The sequence below is a fragment of the Corythoichthys intestinalis genome, chromosome 16, assembly GCF_030265065.1.
Source record: "Corythoichthys intestinalis isolate RoL2023-P3 chromosome 16, ASM3026506v1, whole genome shotgun sequence".
Classification (NCBI taxonomy): Eukaryota; Metazoa; Chordata; class Actinopteri; order Syngnathiformes; family Syngnathidae; genus Corythoichthys; species Corythoichthys intestinalis.
This window is the reverse complement of record NC_080410.1, coordinates 9,123,522-9,141,669: the sequence shown is the minus strand read 5'-3', so window position 1 is coordinate 9,141,669 and position 18,148 is coordinate 9,123,522. Positions and strand designations below refer to the sequence as shown.

Sequence of the window (18,148 nt, the reverse complement as noted above, 5' to 3'; positions counted from 1 at the left end):
GGAGAGGGCACTCCACCCTTTTCCGACTGAGGACCATGGTCTCGGATTTGGAGGTGCTGATCTTCATCCCAACCGCTTCACACTCAGCTGCGAACCGCTCCAGTGAGAGTTGGAGGTCACGGCTTGATGAAGCCAACAGCACTAAATCATCTGCAAAAAGCAGAGATTCAATGCTGAGGTCACCAAACCGGACCCCCTCAACGCTTCGGCTGCGCCTAGAAATTCTGTCCATAAAAGTTATGAACAAAATCGGTGACAAAGGGCAGCCTTGGCGGAGTCCAACCCTCACTGGGAACGAATTCGACTTACTGCCGGCAATGCGGACCAGACTCTGACAGCGGTCGTACAGGGACCGAACAGCCCTTACCAAGGGGCTCGGTACCCCGTACTCCCGGAGCACCCTCCACAGGATTCCCCTAGGCACACGGTCGAACGCCTTCTCCAAATCCACAAAACACATGTAGACTGGTTGGGCGAACTCCCATGCACCCTCGAGGACCCTGCTGAGGGTGTAGAGCTGGTCCACTGTTCCACGGCCGGGACGAAAACCACACTGCTCCTCCTGAATCCGAGATTCGACTTCCCGACGGACCCTCCTCTCCAGCACCCCTGAATAGACTTTACCGGGGAGGCTGAGGAGTGTGATTCCTCTATAATTGGAACACACCCTCCGGTCCCCCTTTTTAAAAAGGGGGACCACCACCCCGGTCTGCCAATCCAGAGGCACTGTCCCCGATGTCCACGCGATGTTGTAGAGGCGTGTCAGCCATGACAGCCCTACAACATCCAGAGCCTTTAGGAACTCCGGGCGGATCTCATCCACCCCCGGGGCCTTGCCACCGAGGAGCTTACCAACCGCCTCAGTGACTTCAACCCCAGAGATCGAAGAGCCCACCTCAGAGTCCCCAGACTCTGCTTCCTCAAAGGAAGGCGTGTCGGTGGAATTGAGGAGGGCTTCGAAGTATTCTCTCCACCGACTCACGACGTCCCGAGTCGAGGTCAGCAGTACACCATCTTCACTATACACAGTGTTAATAGTGCACTGCTTTCCCCTCCTCAGACGCCGGATGGTGGACCAGAATTTCCTCGAAGCCATCCGGAAGTCGTTTTCCATGGCCTCACCGAACTCCTCCCATGTCCGAGTTTTTGCCTCGGCAATCGCCGAGGCCGCAGTCCGCTTGGCCAGCCGGTACCTGTCAGCTGCCTCCGGAGTCCCACAGGCCAAAAAGGCCCGATAGGCCTCCTTCTTCAGCTTGACGGCATCCCTTACCGCTGGTGTCCACCAGCGGGTTCGGGGATTGCCGCCACGACAGGCACCAACCACCTTACGGCCACAGCTCTGATCGGCCGCCTCAACAATGGAGGTGCGGAACATGGCCCACTCGGACTCAATGTCCCCCACCTCCCCCGGGACAAGGGAGAAGTTCTGCCGGAGGTGGGTGTTGAAACTCTTTCTGACAGGGGATTCTGCCAGACGTTCCCAGCAGACCCTCACAATACGTTTGGGCCTGCCAGGTCTGGCCAGCATCTTCCCCCGCCATCGGAGCCAACACACCACCAGGTGGTGATCAGTTGACAGCTCCGCCCCTCTCTTCACCCGAGTGTCCAAAACATGCGGCCGCAAGTCCGATGACACGATTACGAAGTCGATCATCGAACTGCGGCCTAGGGTGTCCTGGTGCCAAGTGCACATATGGACACCCCTATGTTTGAACATGGTGTTCGTTATAGACAAGCCGTGACGAGCACAGAAGTCCAATAACAGAACACCACTCGGGTTCTGATCGGGGGGGCCGTTCCTCCCAATCACGCCCCTCCAGGTCTCACTGTCATTGCCCACGTGAGCGTTGAAGTCCCCCAGTAGAACGAGGGAGTCCCCAGAGGGGGCGCTCTCTAGCACACCCTCCAAGGACTCCAAAAAGGGTGGGTATTCTGAACTGCTGTTCGGTGCATAAGCACAAACAACAGTTAGAACCCGTCCCCCCACCCGAAGGCGGAGGGAGGCTACCCTCTCGTCTACCGGGGTAAACCCCAACGTACAGGCGCCAAGCCGGGGGGCAATAAGTATGCCCACACCTGCCCGGCGCCTCTCACCATGGGCAACTCCAGAGTGGAAGAGAGTCCAACCCCTCTCGAGAGGATTGGTACCAGAACCCAAGCTGTGTGTGGAGGAGAGTCCGACTATATCTAGTCGGAACTTCTCTGCCTCACACACCAGCTCAGGCTCCTTCCCTGCCAGAGAGGTGACATTCCATGTCCCAAGAGTTAGCTTCAGCAGCTGGGGGTCGGACCGCCAAGGCCCCCGCCTTTGGCTGCCGCCCAACTCCCTACGCACCCGACCCCTTTGGCCCCTCCCACAGGTGGTGAGCCCATGGGAAGGAAATATTTTAACGTGATTAATTTAAAAAATTAATTAACGCCCGTTAACGCAATAATTTTGACAGCTCTAAACATAATATACTTACTCTTTAACACACTGCCTTATTAAAGGAACATCACGGGAAAAATGTAGCGTACTATCTGCATTTAACCAATTTTACCTGATTGGAAAATGCCATCAAATTATAACTAAAATCCCCAACACATTTAAATTCAAATACATTGTAGCGCTGTTTAGAGCAAAAAGATAAGACAAGAAATATTCTTGTCTACAGCCACGGATCATTAGTATTTGGTTGTTTTGTTGCTTACTTGTGACAGCAGGTAGAGGGACACCTGAGGGTTGATCTTTCGCTCTTCATGCTAAAAACATAAAATGTTCAGTCAAGAGCACAAAAAGTTAAACATGACTGATTTCTCCAGCACTGCTGAATCAACTTACTGTTTCTTGGCTAACCAATGAGAACACGTAAAGAGGTAAGAACAGACGGTTGAGGAGGTGGTCGGTCAAAACATCATTGAGGAATTCACAGTTAATGATGAGGATGTCATTCAGGTAGTGGAGGTGGTCAAGGTGCTCAGCTACCAGGTCACTTAACTTGCCCCGGTTTTTGTGCCTTGGACACAACAGGGATTTTAGTGATTTAAGGAGCGAATACACTAATCAAAGACTATAGTCAACCAAAATTACGAATCTTTTAAATGTCTTTTTTAATTGCATTCCATGATCACATTAAGAAAACATTTTTAAAGTATCACCAAGAGTCAAACTGCAACCTAATACGTTACTAATACTGTGCAGTGGGCCCCAGCATTTTTGTAGTATGGGACACATAAAACCATTGTTTCATTCATTCATTCTGCGTTGAATCCCCCCCCCCCCCCCCCCATATCACTTATCAGCAGTTATGTATAATATTGGGAGGCATAAAACAATCCCAATCAAAAGTTAATAGCAGGGTTCACTGTACTTCAATTGAACTCCTCTGGTTGGTTACAAAGGACAAACCTGACACCTACAGGCCATAAACAAAACAACAGAGACCATTCTAAACCAAGGGGAGATAGGGAGGCTACAAGTACTTACTCTTCATCTGTCTGCACGCATTTGTCCAGTTCAATGACATGGCTACCGATGAACCAGACCAAGTTGCTGAAATACGGCACTGCTGTCTTATCTCTGATGTAGTGCAGCATGTGCTGGTTGTCCACTAAAGAGTATAATGGTTAGGGAGACCACTTGTTACCACATGCTAGTAATACAAGCCCAAGCTTTCAAATTTAGACACGCACTCACACACGTTGTGACTGCAAAAAGTACATTTTAGAGGGTTAAAAATAAAGTTATCCTCACAAATGAGAACAAAAAATATGGCATGCAAACTTTCTGTGTGAATGTACATGGGTGATACAGAATGATCAACCATAACAGGGATTCCAAATAAAGTCCCATATTTGTAACACAGTCAAACAGGTAAGACTGGGCTGGGTATCAATAAAACTGACGTGTTAGGTTTGATCCTTTACTTTGGTGTCTTTTTTTAAAAACATAGGGCACCCATTGAGTCTCGCTGGAAACTAGTATTGCACAGATACAATTTTTTGGCTCCCGGTGAAAATTCCAACACCTGGCTGTGTGGTCTTGATCGATGCCAATACTGTACCGATACCACGTTTCCTTTTAATATTAAAGGTGTACAATGGAAGATTTTTACTTCAATTACAGTATTATTATTATTATAGTATAAATAATATAATATTTCAATAGACATTAAAGAAACATGTTTTTTTGGAAACACTTCTAGAACATTTCTTAATGGCTAAGCAGAGATTTTCCGATTTTAAAGTAGCGTTCATGCGTCGCAAATTTTTTCATTTTGCTTCGGTGCTCATCAACAGCCAATCACGGGACCAGTTTCCAGTCTTCGTCCGGGTTGCCACAGCTATGAACGCCTGGAAAATAAGGCTGCGCCAACTTTGACAGTCTGAATTATGTCTACCACTCAAGCAAAAAATACATCGTTACAAATCTCCAAGCATTCAAGACAACAAGAGAAGCAAAACAACGATATGTATTTATTTGGCATGGTTGTGTTATGTTATTTAGCATGTGGATCCATTGACCGATGCTATGCTATGCTATGCTATTTAGCATGGGGATCCATTTACAAGGGCAAAGATAAAGTCTTTACGCGTGTATACAGTGCATTTATTGGTAATTGAAATTAAAATGGATGGAACAATTCAATCATATTTGTGGATGCTGTCAATGCATTACAAAATTATATATTTCTTTGCCAATGTGCTTATATATTGAGAAAAGCAGCCTTTCCTTACTTCGGTCATGGTGACATAAACTTAACTTGGCTCTTTTAATCATCATTATTAAATATTGGCATTATTATATTAAAAACATCTTGCATGAAAATTAAAAATAAGATATGGCTGAAAACACTCAGGTGACTTGAAGTTCCGCTCTGAGTCCCCCAATTTGGCCAACTTTCAAAATTGTCCGATATGCATGTGTGATACATCATTGGAAAGCTTAAAATCTCAATTTTCTGGGGGAAGAAAATTTTTGAACAGGAGGGCATTTAAAAAAAAAAAATGAAAATTTTAAACAGCGAAACCCTATTTGGAGGTGAGAGCATGAAAGAGCAGAATTAAAGATGCCATGACTTTAACGACATATTATCGCGTACTTACAATGTTTCGATCCAAAAACTCCCTGTAGCATGTATCACTGAGTGTCAAGACACAGTTGTGAATGGCCACAGCTGGATTGTTTTGGGTGGATTGTTTTGGGTGAAACATGGTAATATAACAAGGGTCGCGATGCAGAAATCACAGACATCAAGGAGTGGTCGAGAATTGTTTTTCATATATAAACATTAAACATTAAACATTTTTTCCCCAGTTTTTCTTTGTTTGGATTGAATATTTATCATATAACATACTGGAGAAAATGTGATGTGAAATGTGAAATTAAACGGTAGTTATGAGGTAGATATCCATTTTTTTCATTGTGACGTAATTTGTTTAAAATATAATAATTTTTTAACGTCGTCTTTTTTTTTAAATGAAATATTAGACACCAATTAATGATTCTAAGCTAAAAATTACAGACATTTTGAATAAAAAATATAATTACCTTCATTTTATGGCTGGGTTGAAACAAAAGCGGTTGCGCAATGTCTGTAAACGGGAGTTTCCAGGGTAAAACGGACAAATTAAAAATAGTTCGGGGGCTTAATGCGTCATGAATCTGCTATGGCAGCATATAGACATATTGTTCTATCAAACACAACAGTTGTTTTGGCTTGAAATACAGCAGTTTCTTTTACAGAGGAGTGCAAGAGCAGACACTGCTTTTTCAGTCTTGTCTGTGTTTTCCGCCAAATACTGTACATTCTGCAGAGGGCTCGTAGCTTGCCATTAACTTTCCTGGCAACCCGAAGGGGGAGGGCATTTTGTGCCAGTCAATATTTTGATCTAGTTGCAGTACCACTTTTGCCATCAATCCTACATTGAGCACCTTTAAATTACTGAATCCCGTACTCACTTAAATGTCAGGTAATTGCCATCATTTCTTAGTCAGACACTGTGTATAAACGAACTGTCATTTGATGCGACGCTCCCAGTTCAAATGGATTGGTGTACTAGTGTTAAACTAAACTTGGTGGGAGGGTGCATCTTGGTCAAAGATTTTTTTTTTTTTTTTTTAATCTCACCGGCTGCCATTGACTGCGCTAGACATCAAATCCATTTGAATTTGGAGGGCTGGCAGCGCTACTTTAAATGGATTGGATGTCTACTAGTGATAAACTGATTTAAATTTCCAGCAGAAGGCTGATTGGATGCCCAACGATTGGCCGTCTATCATAGTCTAGGGAAGGGCGACAATTTAAAAATTAAAAAATTTTATTATTGTAATATTTATAAATACTTTATTAATATAAAATGTAATTTTTAAATTTTATTTTGCGGCGGCGTGCTTAGCTGGTGGCCATCTTGAATAGGACGAGCAGGGGTTGGAAACTCAATCTTGAAAAGTATATATTGTAGAGCTGTCCCGACCAGTCGACATAGTCGACGTCATCGATAATTTTTAAAAATTATTAGATTAGTCGACTAATCGTAAAAATAGTCGGCTGACTAATCGGGAGAAAATTAGTCGTTTGGGACAGCCCTAATATATTGCGCATTAGCCTGTCGCAATATGCAATAATTCCATTTATCGCGCGATAAATAAAAATGAAGGCGGTAATTTTTCCGCTGCGATTTATCGCCTCGCGTGCACGTGCGTGCGCGCGTGCGGCAGACGTGCTGTTAAAAATTCGGATTCCTCGTTACCAACAGCGCAAAATGCATCTTCATTCCAGGTCCGGCAAAAACTAGCGCCGGAGCCAATCGTTCCCATTATATCCTATTGTTCAACGTATACCGGCCGCGTCAGTGCTCCGGAGTGACTGTGGACCATCTATGGCGCGTTGTTGACGTGTGGGCGCTCCCGTCAGGAGTGACATTTCACGCGGGGCGGCTATTTTTCAGCACAATGCCGGATATTTACAACGAAGTCCGCCAAAACATTGTTACCAACTTGGCTGCTACGAACAACCTCGCTTTGACAACGAACAGCTGCTTCAAACTCGTCCTGTTTATGAAAGTTGATTGTCATATGCTGGTGTCGTGACTTCAGCGGCGCTTGGTAACTTTTTTAATGCGCGCACACACTAGATATCATTAAATGGCAAATTAGATGTGCTACGTCCCATGCCACTGGCTACGTGAGCCCAAAGTGATTATGGGACACGTAGTCCATATACTACATCAATGAATTCTAAACTGTCATGACTGAATGGAAGCTAAGAAGGCCAAATCAATCCATACCAGTGACTATAGATAATGTTGCAAATATTGTTAATTCAGTACGTGACACAGATGGATTCGGACCACAAATAGGATGTCTTGCTAGGGTAGTAAACCTAGCTGCTAAGAGAGCTGTAGCAATCAACAGTGTGCCCCCACCCTCACTTTACAAACAGTAAAGATTGTTCTCAGCACTTTTATACAATTTTTTTTCAGATCAGTAAGAAGTAAGCACATAAATATTATGCACTAAAAAGCATGTTTATATGATGGCAATTTAATTTTCGCTCGTTAGCAAAAAAAAAAAAAGAAAAAACAAAAAGAAACGAAACGAAACAAAAAAATATAATTAAATTTTTTTTTTTTTTTTTACGGAGCATTAAATGTATTGAATCCGATCGAAAATTGTGTCCCCCGTATCAAAAATCATAACGAACCATGACTTGACTGTATTGTTGCATTCCTATGGAACAACATTGCAGAAGCTATGACGGGAAAAGTTTTCATTTGCCTAAATGCTTAAGTTTTTAAGTGCAATTTTTTTTCTTTTTTTTTTTTTAAACACATTTTATTTATTCTGTGTTTCTGTGCGGTATCAATACTGTTTTTTTTTTCTTAAGAGGCATGGTCTATTGTTTTTAGTTGCGATTTCTTAAAAATTATTTTTGAATTTAAGAGTAAATATTTATCGCGTTTAAATGGGTGTACTTGATCTATTAATATATACTGTATTCTCACTGTGTTATTGTAAATTGGTTAAAAAAAAATTGGGGGGCGCAATAATATCGCATATCGCAATAATTTATGAGAATAATTATCGCACACTAAAATTTGTTATCGCGACAGGCCTAATTGCGCAGCATTGCCACATTATTTCTTTGTACCACCCCGATACCGATGATGTCATTTTGGTGTCATATCGGTACAGATACAAGTATTGGTATCGGTGCAAGATACAAGAAACCCTCATTGAATGAGGTGCCCAGAGCTTTTATTTTATTTTAAAGTTACAATAACAATGTTCACTGGTATGCTGCTGATCTGTAAAAATCACATCAAAAGCTAGTTTCAGGAATACCCAGCCCAAGAATAAGACCGAATGAATGGAACCAACTTACATGAGACTGGAGTTAGGCAGATGGGGCGCGCAGAGGGGAGGGGAGAGGGACAAGGAGAGTCGAAGGAGTTGTGGTTGTTGAGAAGGAAGAGGGGGGGAGAAACACACAAACACAGTGTTAATGTGAATATTGGGGTGGCTGTGAAGGAGTAGAGGATGGAAAGGGACGACAAAAGTTGCTGTTTTACATCAAAACTGCAAACAAGATTACAATAGAAAAGGACTTTGGTTGTTTTACACATCTATTGAATATTTTGATAGTTTGAAGTGCTCAAAATTATGTGTGAATAGTAAATAAGTTGTTAGATAAATAATTAGGAATGGTCCAGAACAAAAATCATTTTCCGATAAAACATATGTTGCAATGCTTATTTTAAAATTTAACAAGCAATAAATAGTGCACGGTTGCTGTTTGTATGGTGACAAAAAAAAATACTTAACATCTTATGCATATGTTCTGAATAAAGTGTAGCCCTCTAAAATTCCATCCATAACATGTACTTTGCATTATAATACAACCATTGAAAAGCGCAATTTCATCATGGTTGGCAGTGAATGAAAAATGGAAGTAGAACACTCCATCTACCAAGGTTGCATGCAGGACATGACACAAATAGAAAGTCAGCGGTTACAAATATTTTGCAGTGACTGTGTATACCGATATGTTGATCCAATGGAATGCTATGCAAAGTGAAAAATGTGTGGTGACAAGCCAAACTAAAATGTTCTTAACTTTAATTTGATAAAAATTACGTTATATTGAATATTGACATTCAAAAAATATACAGTGCCTTGCAAAAGTATTCGGCCCCCTTGAACCTTGCAACCTTTCGCCACATTTCAGGCTTCAAACATAAAGATATAAAATTTTAATTTTTTGTCAAGAATCAACAACAAGTGGGACACAATCGTGAAGTGGAACAAAATTTATTGGATAATTTAAACTTTTTTAACAAATAAAAAACTGAAAAGTGGGGCGTGCAATATTGTTCGGCCCCCTTGCGTTAATACTTTGTAGCACCACCTTTTGCTCCAATTACAGCTGCAAGTCGCTTGGGGTATGTTTCTATAAGTTTTGCACATCGAGAGACTGACATTCTTGCCCATTCTTCCTTGCAAAACAGCTCGAGCTCAGTGAGGTTGGATGGAGAGTGTTTGTGAACAGCAGTCTTCAGCTCTTTCCACAGATTCTCGATTGGATTCAGGTCTGGACTTTGACTAGGCCATTCTAACACCTGGATACGTTTATTTTTGAACCATTCCATTGTTGATTTGGCTTTATGTTTTGGATCATTGTCCTGTTGGAAGATAAATCTCCGTCCCAGTCTCAGGTCTTGTGCAGATACCAACAGGTTTTCTTCCAGAATGTTCCTGTATTTGGCTGCATCCATCTTCCCGTCAATTTTAACCATCTTCCCTGTCCCTGCTGAAGAAAAGCAGGCCCAAACCATGATGCTGCCACCACCATGTTTGACAGTGGGGATGGTGTGTTCAGGGTGATGAGCTGTGTTGCTTTTACGCCAAACATATCGTTTTGCATTGTGGCCAAAAATTTCAATTTTGGTTTCATCTGACCAGAGCACCTTCTTCCACATGTTTGGTGTGTCTCCCAGGTGGCTTGTGGCAAACTTTAAACGAGACTTTTTATGGATATCTTTGAGAAATGGCTTTCTTCTTGCCACTCTTCCATAAAGGCCAGATTTGTGCAGTGTACGACTGATTGTTGTCTTATGGACAGACTCTCCCACCTCAGCTGTAGATCTCTGCAGATCATCCAGAGTGATCATGGGCCTCTTGGCTGCATCTCTGATCAGTTTTCTCCTTGTTTGAGAAGAAAGTTTGGAAGGACGGCCGGGTCTTGGTAGATTTGCAGTGGTCTGATGCTCCTTCCATTTCAATATGATGGCTTGCACAGTGCTCCTTGAGATGTTTAAAGCCTGGGAAATCTTTTTGTATCCAAATCTGGCTTTAAACTTCTCCACAACAGTATCTCGGACCTGCCTGGTGTGTTCCTTGGTTTTCATAATGCTCTCTGCACTTTAAACAGAACCCTGAGACTATCACAGAGCAGGTGCATTTATACGGAGACTTGATTACACACAGGTGGATTCTATTTATCATCATCGGTCATTTAGGACAACATTGGATCATTCAGAGATCCTCACTGAACTTCTGGAGTGAGTTTGCTGCACTGAAAGTACAGGGGCCGAATATTGCTGCACGCCCCACTTTTCAGTTTTTTATATGTTAAAAAAGTTTAAATTATCCAATAAATGTTGTTCCACTTCACGATTGTGTCCCACTTGTTGTTGATTCTTGACAAAAAAATTAAATTTCATATCTTCATGTTTGAAGCCTGAAATGTGGCGAAAGGTTACAAGATTCAAGGGGGCCGAATACTTTTGCAAGGCACTGTATATTGTTATATCATATTTAGGCCCTATGGGCACGATGCAAATTTATTTTCTTACTTAAAGTAAGCAAAATATTGGGACCATGAGAGTAATGCTGCAACGATTAATCGATTAACTCGAGTAATTCTATTAGAAAAAAGCTTCAAATATAATTTTGGTGCTTCGAGGATTCGTTTAATTACAGTGGCGTTGTAATGGTTTGTTTTAAAAGTGTTTGTTTTTAGTTTTATTGAATTGAGTGGATACACTGCCCTCTAGTGGCAACAGGGAATATGACATAACTCATCTAACATGGCTGGATCCAGCTACTCCCGATTAAAACCAACATAAGGTTGAAAGTTTTTGTTTGGGCCAATATGATTGTTTGTGTAGTCGTAATTTAGTTTAGAGGTATATTTAGCAGTTTTTTGCTGGAATATGTTTGAACGATTTGCTAAGGGCATTTTAAAAACAAAAAAAGTTAACTTTAGCATTTTATAGCATTTAAGATAGTATACGTTTACATTGCAAATTAACCAATTGTTCTTTTTTGGAACTTCGATCCTCATTTATATATTTTTTCTACCGTTTGAGGCTAAGCTTAGGTATTTTAATTAATCTTCTAATGCATTTATTGCTCTTGTGAAATTAAAGTGCAATTCTGCATAGTTTGAAAAAACACTTAGAATTTTATCTTGTATTCGCAATTTCGCATTGAATGCTCTTTTCAAAGTCCAATCTTAGCACGCCTTTGTTTCACACCACCTAAAATATATTCTGCAACGCATTAAATGTTCCAAATCTGACTACTCGATTATTCAAACTAATTGATATATTAATCGATTACTTAAATAATCGATAGCTGCAGCTCTACATGAGAATAGAAGAAATTATTTCAAATGGCTGATAAAAGCTTACATATCCAATTAGAATGTATAGTTGGAACAGTATAATAGGTCCAGTGTCAGTCGAGAAAGAGTGAATGTGATGATACTGTAATGTATTCAAATACAGTATAATTTGGCCTACCACACACTACAAAATACAAAGTTCTGCCAGACTAATGATCAGCATAGCTCCAATAAAATAGCGATCCATGATTAAGCAAATATTTATTAATCACCGCTTTACCCAACAGTCATAAACATCCACCATTAGTAATACATATAAGAAGAAATCTAGGGACAAGGCGTTCTTGTTTTTGTACCATGTTATGGATCCTTGGGAATGTTGTAAGTACTTGTGTGTGTCTGTGTGTCAATAATTATCATTTGTGCATGCAAGTTCTTGAAATTCACCTTTGTACACGTTGAGGGTGATGGTGCGGACTGCGATGCGGACCATGCTTTCAGGGTGGTTGAAGAACTTTATGGCCTCAGTGTAGAGGGCAAAGTCATTCGTGTGCTGTTTGTGAGAAACAGAGGGGGAAAATGAATGCCTAGATACCCATGCTCACTTCTCCCCTCTCTCTCGCTTACAATCACGCAGCACAATTCACTGCCCTCACACTTGGAATTCATATAAACTTACAAATGCTCGACAATTCTCAGCCAACCAGGGATCCAAATACGGGGCAAATTCTGATTGTCTGCTGACTGTCCATTACATTTTACGTAAATCTATACTGGAACTCTGGAGTCCTTTCTGTAATAGTTAACGCTGAGTTTGCCATTGTTAGACCAATTTTTTAAAATATACAATTACCGCTTATCATTGATTGGTTCAATTGTGCCTTGAGGCATTAGCAGATGATTGTTTGTTTTCTGCCTTTTAATTGTTCTACTGATTGATTCTACACATTTCAAAATGACCTACAGCCTTACCTCATTGTAGAAGAAGTGCACAGTGTGATTGTTGAGTTTGAGTGATAGGGTCTTGAGGAAGGAGATATAGTAGGCCATAATCTCTTCATCTGAGAAATCAAACTTGTGGACAATGATGGAGTTCACATGGTTGTTTGATAACAGGTAATCTGCAGAAGAAGAGAACAACTTTTAATGACAATACTGCCATTAAAAACTTGGGTAGTAAAAGCAAATCTTCTGCAATGAACAAAAAATAATTCATAATGTACTGTTCATGCTGAGTGTGTATATAGTCATTAAAAGAAGTGCTGCGTTTGTTGGTTTGGTAGCACAACACTGAATTCATCCTTTAAGTCTCAGATCATAATGCAAATTTTAAGCTGTTGAAGCAATTCTTTTTTTCTTTTTTTTTTTTTTTTTAATAAATCCTTTATTAAAAAAAAAAAAGAAAAAAAAAAGATATCGGCCTCAAATATCTGCTTACAAAATTGACTTTGGATATCTGCAATCAGCTGCAATTTTTTTTAGATATCGATATCAGTGTTTGAAAATCCCATATCGGTCAACCTGTACTATAAAAACATAGAAACTTTGAAGATAAGGGTAAACAGGGATTATTTATGTCTGTTATTTGTGTCCTTTTTTGGAAATCAAAATATGGTCATCCTATCACCCTTGAATAACGTAGAACCAGGATGTGTAGTCATTTGTTTCGATACTTCTGCACATGCGGCCACGCCAAAAAAACAGAATGTCATCCAAACTGAGGAATCCATGTATCACAATACTGTACTTTTGGCTTATCAGGTAAGGACTTACACAGTGACGTTTCATGTCTGATGTTCTCAAAGAGTATATTCAGAGTCTGGAGAAGCTGAACACACACATAGCGCCCAGACTTCTGCCGCAAGATGTTCAAGAAGAAGGCAAACATGTTCTTCTCTAGGAAAAAGCTGAACACAGAAAATACATCTTATATGCTTATCGCTGACATTTAGATTATGGAACGAGTGGTTTAAAAAAAAAAAAGATTCAAATAAGATATTATTCAGGGAAGTGCGCTTATTTTGCCATTTGAACTCGCCTGAAACGCTAACCATAGTATCCAAATCGGATATAGTATAAATAAATCTGAACTTCATGGTTCATTATTTTCAACATATTAATCTCGCTGTACGATAATTAAAATGGTATTGTAACAAAGATCACAGTATTGCAGTGAGTTTGGCAGTGGGGTAGAGAAACGTACGGGGTACCAAAATTACTCAACATTCCTTGCTGGGAAATGCTTTTTGTCTCTAGTAGTTTCTGTGGAGTTTCCTCACAGGTTTTTGTGAAATATACATCTTCAAATCATAAAGTAAAGCACACTTCAAATCCAGCCAATGTTTACTTTGTTATAACTCCAAAACGCTATTGTGTCGGCAATAGAAAGATGTTACCGCTCTGGTCAGCACGTGCCACCACATTGCTGACCCAACACTAAATTTTATGAAACGGCTCCAATTTTTTTACTGAGACAAGACCATGATGATATTGAGGCAATCACGACATGTTGAATATTGTGACATCCCTTGTTAATAAATCAGAGTTTCCTAAATACTGAACTTAATCGATGGCAATTCCCAACTACAACCCCTAGCAAAAAGTATGGAATCACCGGTTTTGGACGAACACTCAGTCAGACATTTTATTATGTAGAACAAACTCAGATAAAAAGCTTGAAAAAATAATGAATTAGTTCAAAGTGCATCTCCTTGGCATTCAGAAACACTAAAAGAAATGAATAAAAAACATTGTGGTGGTCAATAAATGTTACTTTTATAGAGCAAGTGCAGGGGGAAAAAATATAGAATCACTCCATTTTGAAAAAAAAAAAATACATGGAATCACTCCATTTTGAGTAGAAAATACAGACACACCCAGTCAATTTCCTTTACTTAATTGAGCCCCTGCTTCAGATTAGCTCTGCTTGTTAGTCAGCAGTTAAAAACAGTGCAGTTATCACACCTTGGAAGGCTGCGGGACCAAATGGATTCACAAGAATCACGGCTCCAACAAGAGAGATGTCTCTTCAGAAGGTAATGCTACACCTATGGTTGCCAAAGATCTGGGCTGTTCACAGTCAGCTGTATCAAAAATTTGGACCAAGTACAAACAGCATGGCAAGGTTGTTAAAGTTAAGTATACTGGTACAGTAGACATCCAAATGTCATGACAAACAACTACAGGCCATATGTCTTGAAAACAGAAGATGTACAACAAAAGAAGAAGAAATGGGAGGAAGCTGGAGTCAAAGTATGTGACAAAACGGTGCACAATCGCCAAAAGGAAATGGGATTTTGATACAGGAAAGCTAAAAGGAAACCATCATTGACACTTAACAGAAAAGAACAAGACTGCAATGGACTAAGGATAGGCAATCATTGACTGTGAATGACTCGATGAAGGTTATTTTCAGTGATGAGTCAAGAATCTGGACTGGACAAGGTGATGACGCTGGAACCATTGTTTGGTTCCGTTCCAGTGAGATTTACAAAGATGACTGCCTGAAGAAAACATCAAAATTCCCTCAGTCCTTAATGATATTGGGCTGAATGTCAGGCAAAGGCACTGGGGAGATGGCTGTTGTTAAATCTTCAATAAATGCACAAGTTTACATTGAAACTTTCTTATCCCTTCAATTGAAAATATGTTAGGGGATAATAAAATCATTTTCCAAGATGACAATGCATCATGCCACAGAGCTAAAACTGTTAAAACAGACTCAGAAAACAGAAAGACCCATACATTCAATGTCATGGCTTGCAAATAGCCCTGATTTCAACCCTATTGAAAACCTGTGGTGGAAATTGAAAAAAAAAAAAAAAAAAAAAGGTCCACAGCAAGGCTTCGGCCTGCAAGGATGATCTGGCAACTACAATCAAGAGAGTTGGCACCAAATTGAGGAAGAATACTGTTTGTCATTCATCAAGTCCACGCCTCACAGACTGCAAGCTGTCATAAAAACCAGAGGTGGTGCAACTAAATACTAAAGATGTGTTTTGATTGTTATTTCTTTGTTTGTTTCTCATGATTCCATATATACGTGATTCTATTATTATTTATTTCCCTGCACTTGCTCTATAAAAGTAACTTTTACTGACCACCACAATGTTTTTATTCATTTCTTTTAGTGTTTCTGAATGCCAAGAAGTTGCACTTTTGAACTAATTCATTATTTTTTCAAGCTTTTTATCTAAGTTTGTTCTACATAATGAAATGTCTGAGTGAGTACTTGTCCAAAACCGGTGATTCCGTACTTTTTGCTAGGGGTTGTAAAAGACACTTTCCTGAAAAGACTCATCATGCAGGGAATGTATCTAGCTGTTTGTGTGGTATTGAGCTGTTGAGTGTGACTTACTCAAAAACAGAGCTGTCATTCTGGTCACCCCATATGAGGATCTCTGTGATGGAACGTATCGTCTCCACCAGGAGGTTGCGGTTGTGATCTGTCACTGTGGTGTTTTTGGTCAGGACATGATACATGTACCTGATGGCAACATAAAGGACATACAGCAAATGACAAGGCATTCACGTGGTGTGAAATCTTGATATGTTGCATAAGTAAAAAGACCCCTCTTCTATTCTCAATTTGTAAACGTGGACTTTAGTAATAGGTGGTCGAAGTTCACTTCACACAATATATACCGTATGAGTCAGGGACATCATTTCGTTTTCAAAGAGCATTATTTTTTTTCATATACCCGTATGGAGGCACAATATACTCAACGAATGGGAGCTAGTGTATATACTGGCACAGCAACAATGACCTATTTCACACCTGCAACAAATCGGAAAATAATGACGATATTAATGCTATTGCTGTACTGTATTAAAGACCTCGTATTGCCCAACATTAGCATTTTTTATGTTCATGCTAACACAACACTAGCTACTCACTTTAAATGATCCAAGGAATGGATATTTTTCGATTTCCCCTGCCCTCCAACCCAGCTTCGTGACCTGCCAAACATGGCTGGGGTTGTACCGAGGTTGATAATTTGACAGGTGGTTTATTTAGCTGATGTTAGCGGTAGCATCTGGTCCATTACACCCACTTTTGGTAGCAAACAGTCGGTAAGGTTGTACTAGGAGGAGCTAAGAATTGTTACGTAACGATGGGTATCGATAGGGTTTGAGGGAATTGTAGTTTTTATGTACTATATGTACAAGCTAATTTCTTTATTTGACAACCTCTTTATTCTTCAATCTTTCGTTTAAGTCAACTCCCTTAACCAGTGATCCCACCAAAGAGTGAATATGGACAAAAAGGCTAGTAACAAATAACAAAACTAAACTCACTCCACATTGTCGTCATTTTATGGAGACGTCAATTAATGATGACGTATGGTTATTGACGTGTGCAGTCCGCAATGTTTTGATGCAATATACGACGTTTGTCAAAGTGTTCTTGTTCACAGAGAACTGGATTGCACTTGGGTTTTTTTGTGCCACATCTGTAAACACTGCAAGTATTCTTTTGGATTGCATTTTTATGGTAACGTTCCATTTGCTACTTTATTTAGCTGTGGCGACATGGCATGGCTTGAATTCCGCCAAGAGACCCAATGTCAAGAATGCTATCAGTGAGCTTCTGTGTTATTTTGGTACTGCAACTTCAAGTTCGCTATTTGATGACATGAAGTCGGCCTAGCAAATGTAACCCTCGTCAATGTCCAGATAATAGTGAGCATCAGTTTTTCGAAATGTGCACCCGAAGCCCACTGGATAGCAATGCCAGCATATGTTCCTTTAGACCTAAACGCTGCAACGTATAAATCGGGACTTCTCTATGATCCGCACAATTTGTGCCCAGTTAGATTCAGTTGAATCGCTTTTGGACGAGCACCCCTATATGTTTTATCTGGGCCTATTCTTTGTGAACGTCCTCATCCTCTACTATGCCTTTCTGATGGAGTATATAGTCTTGAATGTGGGGATAGTATTCTTGCCTGACGATATGGACCGGGCTCTAGTTGATCTCGGGGTGCTGTCTGACCCAGTGTCCATCACCTACGACTCCGACACAGACACGGATGTGTTAGAAGGCTATCTGGAGTGATAAGATGCTGGTGAAGATGACGGAGACGTGCAGTAGAGACCATGGAGACATGTCTGCTGGGCAATTATTGTCTTTTTCATCAACCAAGCAGATAGGTAATTTTGCACTACTTTTTTTTGTCAAAATTGGATTGATTACTTGATCAGTATAATTAACTTAAAGGAGATCAGTAGAAAACTGTTTAATTTAAATGCACGTCATAACTGCATCAGGACAAGGCATTTACGAAAGTTCGTACTCCCAGATATTCGTTGATTACGTATATGGAAAGTTGCTTTCTGTCTTTTTTCCCTGTCCCTGTCCTTTTACTATAACTTTTACATTATGAATTGACAGCAGTACATGAGATAATGGATATGAGCTGTGAAAAATTCAGTCCCCATTATGAGTGTGAGAAGGAAATAGGGCCAGATACATTCACACATTGTGTTTATCAAATACAAGCTTCACAGTTTTATCAAATATTAACAATTATTTTTAT

The 18,148-nt window shown here is 40.4% G+C and overlaps 1 protein-coding gene across 3 annotated transcripts in view; it reads right to left on the bottom strand.

Moving 5' to 3' along the window:
* Positions 1 to 16,688, bottom strand: part of clec16a (C-type lectin domain containing 16A) — an 82,759-nt gene extending 66,071 nt beyond the window's left edge. For 2 of the 3 annotated variants that reach the window (XM_057861184.1, XM_057861186.1), the window contains exons 1-8: positions 16,506 to 16,688; positions 15,967 to 16,095; positions 13,383 to 13,516; positions 12,582 to 12,730; positions 12,057 to 12,162; positions 3,467 to 3,590; positions 2,822 to 2,996; positions 2,692 to 2,742 (exon numbers count right to left, since the gene is read on the bottom strand). In XM_057861184.1, the coding sequence (XP_057717167.1) occupies positions 2,692 to 2,742; positions 2,822 to 2,996; positions 3,467 to 3,590; positions 12,057 to 12,162; positions 12,582 to 12,730; positions 13,383 to 13,516; positions 15,967 to 16,095; positions 16,506 to 16,579 (942 nt within the window). In that variant the 5' untranslated portion in view covers positions 16,580 to 16,688. Of the gene's footprint in view, positions 1 to 2,691; positions 2,743 to 2,821; positions 2,997 to 3,466; positions 3,591 to 8,366; positions 8,373 to 12,056; positions 12,163 to 12,581; positions 12,731 to 13,382; positions 13,517 to 15,966; positions 16,096 to 16,505 lie in introns of all 3 variants that reach the window. The other variant, XM_057861183.1, reaches the window with a different exon arrangement.
* Between the last annotated feature and the right edge of the window lie 1,460 nt (positions 16,689 to 18,148).